General features: G+C 38.1%; 1 protein-coding gene across 1 annotated transcript in view; it reads left to right on the forward strand.

The window, feature by feature from the left end:
• The window catches only part of LOC148223913 (uncharacterized), a 48,811-nt gene extending 39,001 nt beyond the window's left edge, over positions 1-9,810 (forward strand). Inside the window, exon 3 of the mRNA XM_088164402.1 lies at positions 2,640-9,810. Within this exon, the coding sequence (XP_088020528.1) occupies positions 2,640-2,753 (114 nt within the window). The 3' untranslated portion in view covers positions 2,754-9,810. The remainder of the gene's footprint in view (positions 1-2,639) is intronic.
• The last annotated feature ends 4,381 nt before the right edge of the window (positions 9,811-14,191 follow it).

A 14,191-nucleotide genomic window follows, 5' to 3' on the forward strand; every position in this document is an offset into this window, starting at 1 on the left:
CAATCTCTCCTCTCTGATGACCAGTGACAGCACCTGAGGGAATAGACTGAAGCTGTCAGGGGAGGTTTACATTGGATATCAGGAAAAGGTTTTTCACCCAGAGGCTTGTTGGAAGAAGCTTTTGGACAATGTTCTTGGACACATACTGTGATTCTAGGCGCTGTCCTGTGCAGGGCCAGGAGTTGGCCTCAGTGATCCTTGTGGGTCCCTTCCAACTCAGGATATTCTACGATTATATAATTTTGTAAAATTAAAACCCTGAATCTCTTTTTCTTCCTCAATATTTCCTCTTCTTGAAGAAATTTTTGAACCTGTGAGCTGTTACCCATCACCTGTGCTTCCTCATGTTGGCCAGTCATATGTTCTGCCTGTGTTGTATGTCAAAGGACTTTGTAAATTGCTCACATTTTCCCCTCTCGTGACTGCATCTGCCCACACAGTCCCCAGAAACACACACAGCAAAGCACCTTGTGCAAAGGACACCAAGTGGAGGAAACAGCTGTAATGAGTAGAAAATAGAACTTAGTGTAGAGGAAAAGGATGAAGCATGTCAGGGCCTTGGCACTACATCTTTAGGTGGATCATAGGTCCCACAATTTCTCGTCAGCTGCAGATGAGACATTCCTATAATAGGAAGGAGGGAGGGAGGGAGGGGAAAATCTAATGCCCCTTGAAAGTTAAAAAAGCTATACTAGTATTATAATACTTGTTTGAATAGCAATAATATATTAGTAGAGATCTTAGATGTAAACTTCAATATCAATGCTATAGTTAGTTACTTATATATGCAATATAAATGCTGTCAAGGGTTCAAATGATAGCCCCATCACTAACAGACAGCTGAAGGAAATAAATCCAGATCTCAAACATGCAATCATTCCATGCCAGACAGCAGTGTATGTTATCACACTATCAATGTATTCTAAGCACTGCAATGGCTACTTTTCTTCAGAAAAAGAGTTCCAGACATTATGTGAAAAAAATCCATTGTAGCAGGTTTCATCCTTTGAAAGAGGTGGGAGACTCTAATCTCTAACCTTTCTAAATTGGCTAAGACATGAAAAGCAGCTTCCACTTTTTTAGCTGTTTTAATGAAATAAAAAAAAAAAACACATTCCCAAAGAAAAATATTTTAAGCCATTCTCAAATCAGCAGACCGTTCTACATAAAGATCTGAACTACTTGTACACTGCATGAGCCATACAGTAACAAGTTAATTACTGAATAAACTACAGCTTTGAAGGATGATTACAACTGAGGCCCTGGGCATGCACAGAGCAAGATTCTATAATCTGAAATTATCTTGATTGGGAAAAACAGCAGAGAATTAGCTTTTCTCCTGATATTGTGGAAGTAAAAAATAGCTAATGAAGACTCTCTCCAGAATGTCAATATCTGGGTTTTGAAAATATGGGACTCACATTCGTAATCATTATCATATGAGTAATAAAAATTGTATGATCCTGGTCCTGAAATATATGTATCCCAGTATAATTCTAAAAGAGTGTAAAAGGTTGAATAACTAAATCATTAGAGCTGTGACTGATGAATCCACAGATGACAAATTCACAATTCTGGGCACCCATCTGATTTTTGTAAGTGGGGGCACATGAAAAAAATACTCAGTTATTAGGCCGGGTTGAGGGAACTGAGGGAATAAACACTGCTAGAATAATTGCCTGTTGACATATTGAAAAGCATGTACATGTTTGCCAAGGCAGGCAGCTCCTAGGGATTATGCTTTTCTCTGAACAGCTATCAGCCTGCAGCATGTATCTGAGTTTACTAAAAGAGGTTTAAGAAAATATGTTGAACTGCAAACAAAAATAGTACCAAGTGCAGGCACAGCTCAAACAGCTGCATTGCAGTAGATATTTGCTTTGAACATCGTGACAGAATGGCATTCAACAAAACTATCCAGTGTGTGTGCTCAAAAAGGATGCCAGGATGTTGCCAGTTCTTGTACTCCCACTTACTGGGATGACAAAGTCATGAACACAATTGTCAGGAAGAAAGAAGAAATGAAGAACTGTGCTGAGGTGCTTCGAACAAAGGAACATAAAGATTTCTGTGATCAGCTTACATGTCACTAGACTATAAGGGGCAAAACAGGACAGGGATGAGTGAATGAACAGACTGATGAGAGCACTAGAGACACACACTGAAAGATAAAGGATTGGCACTGCAGAGGGGAAAACCTCTGCACAGTACTGGAAAGAAAGGATGAGGAATAGACTATAGAAGAATGTAAAAACAAAGAAATAGTGAAAAGCTTCTAAGGTCTTTGGGTCAAAGTCTATCTCTTCCTGTGTACCTTATCAAATATGACTGAGACATAACCCTGGGGTTACAGCTACGTGGCAGACATGGGTGTTAAAGTAATTATGTTCCTCAGGGCCCCAGGATCTATCAAATCTCTTGCCAGATATCCTTCACTAATGAAATGAATTGTGTTGAAAAGGATTACAATGAATCAGTTTGGTTGGTTGTTTTTGAGTGAATGATATGAGCTCAGGTTAACAGCTCTTTATGTGTTGAAAATTATCTGAGCTAACAGCTACATGTTATATAGAAGAGGTAGGCAGGCTCCACAGCAGGATTTATCCAACCTAATTTTTTTCCCGTATATTTGCATTCAGCAACCTTCAAACTGTGGAAGTACTCAAGTCCATTTGAAGACACCCAAAATCCTGACTGACAGCCTTCTACTCTTGTGTCATTCATGCTTCAGCCTGCCTGATTTCAGCATCTAGTCTCTAATTCAACACCCAAGTCTCGAGAGGATGCCAAATTAGTCATTCATCCACCAAAATCTTGAACAGACACTGTTTTAACAGGTTTCATAATGTCCATAATTCACTCAGGACCAGACACTCTGTGAATGCTATTTACATTGAAATGTGTCCCAAAGGGAAGCTTTCCAGTAACAGATCACCTTTGCAACGTGCAGAGCTTTCAGGGCAGGTACAACATGGTCCTACTGCAATTACACAGCTTCCCATTCAGAAGTAGTGAACATACAAGGAAAAATACCTGTATATTCAATTCTAAGTGTGTATGTCTCTAACATTTTATTGAATTAGCCTCTAAGCTAATTTAAAAATGAAAAATATAATGTCCTCATTTGTTGATTTTTTTTTTTAATCCTATGTGATATTTTTCTTGGAAGGATAGAAATGAGAAAAGCTGATTTTAACTGAGAGCTGGGGTTTTTTTCAGTTCAACATTGTTATTTTCTTCTTAAGAGATTCTGAATTCTCAGCTATTTTTTTCTGGCCCATTAGCTTCTTAAAACTTAATGGACCTAATTTCTCATTTCCTTTCCTTCCTACTCTTGTCCACTTAGTTAATCTTTTTAACACCTGATTAGTTTCAGCCAAACCAATTCATTGTTCTTCTTATCGTTTATATGTTGATTTTAATGGTTTCCTCAATGCTCTTGTAAATGTCCTTTATTTTTTACCTGCCTCTAGTTTTGCATGAAGCTACTTTAGTTGCTTCTTTTTTCACTCAGCTGTCACATCATCCTTAATCATGCTTTCTCCATTATCATCACCCACAAGTTTTGACTCAGAAATCAAAGTTCTTCTATTAAATAGACTGTTATTTCAATCCCTGATGGGTAGATACTTCATTCTCATGACTTTACTCATGCATTTGTATATTATTTCAGTACAATTCTCTATTATTATTGTTATATTGTTTCTGTGTAATATTGCTCCATCCTAACACTATTTTTAGACAATAAATGCCATTATCTCCTCTTTATTTACTGAGCAAAGAGTCCTTTGTTTTAACTCTGTGTCTGAGTAATTTTCTTTACCTACTCATTTTCTGATCTCTAAGGCATTTAACTCAAAATCTTCAGCCTTTCTTTGACTGCTTTAAATTCTTCCCAAAAACCAGAGACGTTTACTAATTTTAAAAGATAGAGAGCTCTTTTATACAATATTTGAATCTCAAATTTCCTGATCTTTTTTTTCTTTCCTTAATTAAATCCCAGACATCACCTTCATATCAGTTTCTGAGCTTCTTATTTTCATTTGTCTTCAGCTCAGTTTCCTTCATTCATTGTATCTCATAGTTTATAGTCTGAGAGTTGGACATCTTAATTATAGACCTACTTTTGTTTTCACAAAATTCAAAGGGAACTGACACATGTCAGTTTAATCTCAAGATGTTTTGTATTATCAGAACTTTTTTCACATTTTCAGTGCTTACCACACTATCTCTTGATACAAATTTATGTACAATCATATGTTCAACAGTGAATTACAATATTAGAGAACAGAGGGAAGCCAGAAGAACATTACTACAGACAAACAACTATGTATCTAGTAAACTCCTCTTTCATTGGCAATTAAGATCTAACACCTAACCCCAAATAGAGAAAACACAAACACACCCTAAATAATAACAATATAAAATAATAACCACATCCCAACTAAAAGTATATAACATATTTACACCAATTAAATAAATTTACAAGAGTATATGATACTAAAGCACCCAATCTTTTCTTGTCCCTTATCCCAATATACAGTGATATCAGTAGTGATGACAGCAGTAGTAATCAGTAGTAATTAACAGCCATGACTCCAGTACATCACAGCTACTCTTCTTAAAAGCTAATGGAATGCAGGTTTATTCCCCATTCTGAAGCATTCATGTTATTGATATCCCACTTTTTCCTGTCACACACGACTTCAGTTTATTCATCTGCAACTTTTGATTCTTTGACATCACATCTACCTTGCTCCACAGTCCATTCCATCATTGCACTGCTGAAATATTTTTTAAGAAAGTTGTGCAGGTGGAGGGCTGGCTAAAAGAGAAGAGCAGGACCTTTTAGCTGCACCATCAAAAAAGAAGGTAGAACATAACTGGAATTGCCTAGGTGAAACACAGTTTGGATCTCACCACATTCCCCTACATACTACATACTAATCAACAAGGTAAAGCTGAGCTGCAGCACAGTTAAAAACTAAAAGCAATATTGAGAACATCATAGTCTAAGAGAAGCTTTTGTAAAAACTACATTTTTATTTTTTAAAAATTAATATTTTGATCATTTTACATACAAATGTAGCTTCTTTATTTTTACCTAAGAAAAATTAATATATAGACCAGGAGTTTGAATGGGATTAGAAAAAAACTAGACAGATAAACTGTCATTCACCAAATCACTCTGTGACAAAGACTGTTGCAGGAGACCTTATAACAAAGATTCAAACTCTTAAAAAACACAAGGAGTTATATTCACAAAAATATGACTCAAAATAATAATTTTTAAAACCAACACTTGATTAATTTTTTTCCTGAATAAAGGAAATACACCTTATTTTTCTTGAAGTATGGACCATAAGAGATCAGCTAATCTAGACACATATTCAAGGCAGGACCAACAGTATTGAAATATATCTGATACAGGTTTTTTAAAAAGAAAAAGTAATAACAAAGACTCAAAAAAACACCATAGACACTCCTGTGCTTAAATACAGTAGCAGTAAGAAGTTTTTTCCCAATATCAAAGGTATCCCTTATTGCTTGAGTGTCAACCCGTGAGTTTGAGTTGCTGGACAAAATGCAGAAGACTAAAGGGTAATCTTCTACATATTGATAATCAGGAGAGCACATAAAGCCAACAAGATGGAAATACATGATTAAAATCACTGAAATACGCAGTGGAGTTGAATTAGTGAAGTGGGACGCAGTATTGCCATCCTGTGAACGTCTCTGTTTTTCACCAGACACAGAGACACTGACCATCTTCTCAGTTTTAAAGCCTGACATCAACAAATTTCCATGAAAAACCACTCACTGGCAGACATGGTTCAGCAAGCACTAGGCTGTTTGACACCACCTGCAAAGAGCCATGAATCCCATGAAAGCTGATAAATCTGAAGGGGTGCAGGAATTCAGGTCAGAGCAAGAATTTACTTTCAGTTCTGCCCTGCAAGTAAATTGTTTACTACCCCTATATCTCTCCAGTGATACTACCTCCACTTTCCACGTTTTCATCAGGTGTATTACTTCACTTATTTGTTCTTAGCAGTTTAAAGGCCTCCAACAAGGATATTTTACAAGGACTGTCTATACCAGCATTTGCAATTCCTGAAATGAAGAAAGGTATAAAGCATCTTTTCCTGTACTAGCTTGAAGTCAAGAGAGCATTTAGGGTTTGCTTTTTTTATCCCTTACAATTTCCTGTTTGAGGATCACAGAAGCTATTCACTTTATGTAATTGTTTCCTTAAATTGCTGTTTTCAATTTGCATAATGTATCATTTAAGTAAAGGTAAAGAAGCATCTCATCTTGATAATTTCTGCCACAGCTGAGATTGCAAAATTGCTTCTTGTTAGAAGGAAATTTTTAAAAAGTGCAATCACTGCAACTTTCCAGATGGCATTTAACATATTTTTCAGTCTGCTGCACTAGTGTGTTATTGATATGCTTGCTATTCAATTCAAGCTAGGAAACATTTTCTCCAGCTGAGGTAGGTCTTTTGGCCCCACTTTTTTGTATTATATTACATTCCTTGATAATTTCCTGATTAATTAGTTCCATAGTTCTAAACATTATCTTGTATATAAAAAGTTTGACTTGCCAAGACACTCTATTTCTCTATTTCTAATTTCTTTGCTATTAAATTTGATTAATTCTTTTCTACAGCCTTATCTAAGAATGCCATAATTTAACCAAAATGCCATTCCACATTCATCAGTAACTTCTCCTAACTTCAATTCTCTTCTATTTTTAATAGCAAGTATTAATACATGCAGTACCCTATACCTCAGACATACCCATAGGCTGGAATCCTCAAAACATAAAATTTCTCCTAAGTTTCATACCTGATACTTCTCTGGAATTAGCCTTTAAATATAGTGTTGCTGGAAATATCAATGTCATTATATGGAATAGTTCTGTGCAGTTCAAAATCTGGCAATTGTTCTATAAATATGGGGTTTTTTTGTACATGTTTATTTCCACATTCACCTGAGCTTTTGACTCAGCCAAATATATATGAGTCTTATGCTTCTGTAAAGTCACTACTTACATGCTTAAACTTTGGTTCAGTATGGCAATACCAGCACAGACATTCAAGTATTTAAATAAAATTAGATTTAAAAAAAAAATCATTCCTTTACAGGTGATAACATATAGATCATGGTGGCTTAAACAATCCTATTGCTTAAAATTGCAAAGCAGACCCAGTACCTGCCAGAGAAAAAAAAGCCATTGAGTTACCCTCAAGCTCTTCACCTGGGTCAGGAGTTATTCTTATGTACCTGGACTCTCCCATTCTCCCTTTGCACTTCAAGACAAGCAGAGTACATATCCTTATTGAATCTGCAGTACAGGGTCAAAGACCTGTGCAAATAGTCAGCAAAGTAAAACAAGATTTGTCCTTGCTTCAATCATCTTCCTTTTCTTACATTTAGAATGCTATATTTCTCTATCTCTCTATCACTTGCAAGTCTGTAATCTGATGCAACCCCTCATTTGAAGTTCCTTCATTAGATCAAGAGTATTAAAATGGGGCAAGTATGTACTTGGTTGCTATACTAATCTTTTTTCCATAAGAACTGGACAAAATTTCCAAGTTTTTCATTGAAAATTTGAAAATCTTTGTTTTGTTTACTTGAAAATGTAGGTGTTTCTTTTTCAATCACTCTTGTTTTCAAGATTAATTTTAACAAAAATCTATGATAATCTATGTCATCTTTTATGACATCTTTCTTGGTCAAAGTAAGGTCTATGACACATTTCAGCTTCGAAGAACTCCAGTGCTTCCTTTATGTTTAATGACTATGACATGGACTCAAGGGATCTGCAAGAAGGCAGCAAAATCAGCCACCAGCATGCAGTGAGGACTGTTTACTGCCAGACCTGAAAGACTACAAAGAGAGCAGAGTTTATCTACATTATCAGCCATGTGGTTAATGATTCATGAAGCTATCACCATATCTTATTCTGGGAGGAATATGCTGTGGGATGTCTCAAGTGAATTGTTTGTACAGCACTGCTTGCATGTGGTCAGAGGCTGTGAAGTTCGCATGTGACAGCACCAGCAAGATCATCTGAGATGTCTGAAATATTAAATAGTTTTATCTCAAACTGAAGCACTGTGTTAGGCTTATTTCCTAGAGAATGAAAAGCATTTGTAAATGGACCAAATTGTAATAATACATGCAATTTCATTTGGAAATCAGGGATTAATGGCACACAGTGCCATAATGGTAGTTAAATTTGACCTACAGCAAGGATTATAACCCTGTGGGGTATTTCTCTGCAACTGCCTTTAAAAATTTTACTTCCAACAAAAAAGTTTGCTGCACACCTCCATGGTCCTTTAAGGGATGTGAGGACTCTTCTCCAGCCCTCTGCAGCCTGGTGCACCTATGCTGCTGGGTTAAACCTCCCCAGGACTGTGCCTGCTGCTTAGGCCAGCTGGCACTAAACAGAGTGATGTCATTTACTCCTCTTGCCCTCCAGTGAGGGAAACTGTGTATTCAGAAAACTCCCATCAGGAACTCCCACTTGTGTCCAGAAACCACTTGGCTTGCTGATGCAAACCAAATCCGCCCCAAATACTAGCTGGGTGCTTAACTCCTAGCATGGACATAGTCAAGAAGAAACCAAATAAAAAACTAAATAAAATTATGTCTTTCACAGAATCATCAAGGTTGTAAGAGACCTTCAATATACTCTAGTCCGACCCTCAACCTAACACCACCATAATCACCACTAAACCACAATCCAAGTGTCACATTCAGATGCCTCTTGGGCAGCTCCAGTTACAGTGACTCCACCACTTACCTGGGGAACTTACTTCAATATCCAACCACTTTTTCAATTAAAAATTTTTGATATCTAATCTGAACCTCCCCTAGAGCAACTTAACATCATTTCCTCTTATCTTTTCATTTGAGACATGGCATTAAAAACCAATCCCCACCTCACTACAACCTCCTGTCAGGTAGCCCCCTCAGCCACTTGTCACAGGACTTGTGCTCCATTGCCAGCTCCATTGCCCATCTCCAGACTCACTCCAGCCCCTCAATGTCTTTCTTGAAGGGGAGAGCCAAGAACTGGACACAGCACTTGAGGTGTGGCCTCACCAGGGCTGAGTACAGGAGGACAATCACTTCCATGGCCACACAATTGCTGACACAGGCCAGGATGCCATTGGCCTTCTTGGCCACCTGGGCACACACTGGTTCATGTTCAGCTGCTGCTGACCAGCACCCCCAGGTCCTTTTCTGCTGGGCAGCTTTCCAGCCACTCTTCCCCCAGCCTGTAGCACTGCAGAGGGTTGGTGTGACCAAAGTGCAGAACCCAGCACTTCAACTTGGCCTCGTTGAGCCTCATACAATTGGCCATATAATTATCCAGCCTTTCTAGATCACTCTGCAGAGTCTTCCTACCTTCCAGCAGATGAACACTCCCACCCAGCTTGGTGCTGTTTCTGAACTTAGTGAGAATGCTCTCAATCCCCTTATCCAAACCATCACTAAAGATATTCCACAGAACCAGCCAAAACACAGATCCCCGAGGAGCACTGCTAGCAACCAGCTGCTGGCTGGATGTAACATCATTCACCAGCATCTCTGGGCACAGCAATCCAGACAGTTTGTCACACAGTGAGAGGTTTCACTGCCCAAGCTCAGGACTGCAGAGTATAGCTACTGCATTGGGGGATGCCAGCAAAGGTTCCTAAATTAATATATAAGTGGGGCTTTTTCTCTTCTACAGCAGGTATCTCAGAGGTTTATCTAGTTGCCTGAACAATTTATCAATAAAGTGATTTGTGACAAAATTAACATAAACAAATTGTTCTTGCATTTATTCATAACCTAGAATACTCTTCATAAATGCTATTTACTTCATAGACAGTTTTAGACTGATTAACTAGAGCATCCTTCTTCAGGAGAGCTCTTGAGCATGTCCTCAAGTTCCACTTCAATTATTAGGTTAGTTGAGGGAATCAATTACAAAAAGAGGTTGGGGTAAAACACTGGACAAAGAAAAGCAGGAACTAAATAGCCAAGAAGGACAGAAACAGTATATGGGACAAAGCCTAAACAAAAACAAAACAAAGCAAAACCAAAGAAAAGGATGAAAAACCCAAGACTTGAGGTTGAGTCTGGTGGCCTTGTGCCACTGTACTTTGGCTGTTGTTGGAATCTGTGCCTCACTCTCCAGTAGTTCCTGCACACACAGAGTAGATGCATCTTCTGTACTTCTCTTGTGAGTTTCCCCATGACTATTGCAAAAGTCTTTATTTTATACTTTCCCTACAAAACTCTTTAAATAAACGTTGGTAACACAGCACAAAGACATTTTTAACCTGAATTAGGTACTTGTGATTTCATCCAAATTTAAAGATATTAATGTAATAAGTATTAACTAAATAGTGAAAAAACCCTAAATAATGGTTACAGGCAAATGCAACAGCAGTGTATTTGCAAGGACATAATGAATACTCATGGGGAAAAATCCATGACAATGAATTAAGCACATGATTAAGTAATGATTTGGTCGATTTGCTCCATTTAGCACACCCTGCTACTATGATAACAGAAGTAAGAGATGTTCACACTATATAATTTACTCAATGAATTTGACTTTCATGTGAATAAAGGAACAATGGATCAAGCTGCATGACGCAAAGAAATGCTCAGGCTCATTCCCTCTCCTCTCACTTTAAGCACCTGTAACCTGTCACTGCCACAAGTCATTTCTTCCCATCTCATTGAACAACCAGACCAGAGTATGTGCAGGGATAGAGGCTAGATAACTAACCAAAGTTCTAATTTGAAGTTCATGTTCCTACATGACCAAGCGTTTTTTTCAAGACTTACATGGCCTAATAGTTCAAGAAAAAGACAGGAAAACAGTGACCCCTTAGAGAACAAATTTTTATATTGTTCAAATTATGCCAATATTACCTAAGAATAGAGTTATCTTTTCCTCCCATCCGTTTTCCAGCTTTACTTCCCTGTTACCTGCCTTTCTCTCCTCCTCCTCCTTATTCCTAGGAAAAAAATGCAGGAAAAAAGGCCTTTGCCATTACATCAGTGTGACATAGCATCTGCTTGGGTTTAAGTTCAAACTTTGCAATAGGTGTGACTATTGCATTTCAGCAGGAGGAGCCAGAGCCTAAAATGCTGTGCTAGTTTTAGCCCAGAGTTTGCAATCCAGAGGTTCAAAGGAGAGACTGTTTGTTTCCTCCTCTGGAATCCCTGACTTTTTATCATATGTTTATCTGAGAGATAGGGTGTCTCAGAAAGGGATTTCAAAGATTAGGATGCTAAAGAGGAACTGTCTGGAGGTGGCTCAAAGGAAAACTGAGAAGACAATATATCCTGATTTTTCCTCAACCACTTCTTTGGGCTTCACTCAGGTTTACAGTGAGATATGTTTTCTTCAGGCTAAAAACTCTGGGTAGGTTTCTGTTAACAGCATTTTTTTTCCCAGCACTCTGGGAAAACTATACAGGTCTTATGTTTCTAGCACACCTTAATTTTTCCCTCTGATGAAGCATATTTCTTCCTTACTGGTAGTATTTATATGCACTGGTTTTGCATTCCAGAGAGAGCACTCAGTGCCTAAGAACTTTAAAGGCATATCCAGTACATGAACAGAAATTTTCATATGTAGGTCTTGACATACCTACGTACCCAGCTTTGCCCACAGCCACCCTGGATAGAGAACTGAGCAATCCATCAGAGATAAGGTCTTTCCAGACCTTTCTCAGCATCCAGACACAAGTATTTTTAACAGGTTTCAGAGTATACTGAATCACCTTCCTTCCCCATCACCATTTGCAATATCAAACCGATGGCCATTTATTTTCATATGATTCTGTTCATGGCCCAGAGAAGACTAATTGCTTGTATTTTAGAATGCAGCTTATTGACAACAACGTATGGAAATAAGGGCAAGATAAAACATGCATTATATAAGAACTGATTGAAAAAGACCATACAGATGCTGTGATATGTGAGTGGTCACAAGTTTGATAACTGAATATATAGAAGGAACAAAATTGACATCTTAACTAATCTTGGTGAATGTGAAAATTGTCAAAGCCCAAGAGGTTTTTAGGATCCCAGGCTCTTAAAATCACAGGAAAAGAGGCTTCCAGTTAGAGAAATGAAGCAGACTTAACAATTACCCTGCTTGTGTTGTTACATTCATAAACAGATATAATATTTTCTTAAATTCAGGTATAGAATTTATCATATTTGCTCTCCAAACGTGGTATTTATTGTAATCTTATATGATAAATTTAAAACATAGTAAAAGGGCCTTAAAATAATGCCAGCTGTGCCAGTCCTCAGACATGGCTTGGAGCCACATGGAAAGAATGGAAACACATCTCAAATACCTCTTTTCCTGTGATGGCCAGGGAATCTGGTGGGGGTGTGCTTCTGCACTCCTAAGGCATCCCAGTTTCTTGACCTTCAGCTGTCAACATACAAAGCAGAGCTTACACACACTGTCTCCAAAGCATTGCTGTACTTTATAGCTCACAATGAATCACACAGTACAGATGCAATGCTGTTTGGAGGAGATGGAAATTTAGAAAAAAGCACAAGCACAACTTCCAGCCTGAACTGACAGATGTAATTCATTTCCACAAAAGAAAAGACTGCTATTAAGGAGGATAAATAGAGGAATCAAAGTCAAATGGATGGTAAAAAAAAGGGGCTGGTATACTGCAGTAGCAAAAATAATTCAGACAGGCCCAGACTTGTGCAAATAATCAGGCCTGTTTAACTTCCAACTGGACACAGCTACCCTTACAAATTCTCTCTTTGAGCCTCATATCAACACCACTATAACACTACAAAACTGAGGTGGAATTCCAAGGATGGTTGTGTGCCTGGGGAAAAATAGCCTTCCTATGGCTGGAATTGTGTCTATACAACCCACACAGCATTTGGGCCTCTTCAGCTGAGTCCAGTTCCCTTCAGGGTCAAATCTGTAGGCATTCTAACACATCCATTCAAACTCCATGTACAACATTACCTGGTGCTAAGGCTTCCTGCATGCATAGGATCCTCAAACAAGGGATCCAGCAACACTGTGAAAAACATGTATGAAATTATTTCCTGAACCAGTAACAGAATCATACAGCTCTTTCATCTTCAGATCCTGGAGCAAAATACCTTCTGCTGTGCTTCAAGGGACTCCACAGGTCTTTTCCTTTGCTATAATGGCCCACTGACTGTGGTTACTTCATAGTACACACACAAGTTTTTTAGACTTTCAACATCTCTTATGGGCAAGTGCTCTAACCATTAGCCTTGTAAAGGAAGGATATAACAACACCTCCATCTGCAATCATTTAAAAAAAAACAAAAACAAAACAAAAAAAAAAAAAAAAAAAAAAAAAACCACAAAAAACCAACAACAACAACAACAAAAAAATAAAACCCCAAAACCAAAACAAACACCAAAAAACACCTCAGTAGATAAAACACCAGGAAGTCCCGAGTTGTTTGTGTCGTTTTGGCAGGCTCTCCCATGCTGTGAACAACACTTCAGAGTAGCTTTTTGTTCAGCTTCTTGTCATCTGGAAAAGAAAACACTTCAATGCATTTTTAATCAATTTCCTGTAGTTCGAAATGAAATTTTCTCAGCTGAGAAAGTTAAAATCTCCACAGAGCAAACAGAAAAATTCATTTAAGCAAAATAGCCAAAATTGCAATAAATACATCTGGACACATTGCCCATCCTAGAATGCCTTTGGCAATTTGCCCAAACAGCTTTCCACCTGCTAGTTCTCCAGTAAGTTTCCTTTCACACTATCCATCAGGATTGACATATAATTCCTATCCAGAGGCTTTCATCAGTATTAAAAAGTTCAGTGATACAGGTAAATTCTCTATTCCTCTTCAAGACCCATCAGCAAATCTGAAAAACAAGCCTTTGATGTATAATTTCTCTAAAGTTCGCTGGCTTAATCACATCAACTCTTGCCTTCATCTTCCCTCCCCTAATAGCAGCAGGGTGCTACCAATTCCTCCCTGCCCTCAGACTGGGACCACCCTTCACCCTGTATTTTGAATTTCTCCTCCAGGCTCACTCAGCTGTGCTGAAAGTCGATTCAGCTCCTGTCTCTCTGTGCCCGCTCTGGCTGTCCTCCTGACATGACAATTGCTAGCATAAGCTATGAAAT

Source organism: Sturnus vulgaris, chromosome 4 (assembly GCF_052056855.1).
Source record: "Sturnus vulgaris isolate bStuVul1 chromosome 4, bStuVul1.hap1, whole genome shotgun sequence".
NCBI classification, from domain to species: Eukaryota; Metazoa; Chordata; class Aves; order Passeriformes; family Sturnidae; genus Sturnus; species Sturnus vulgaris.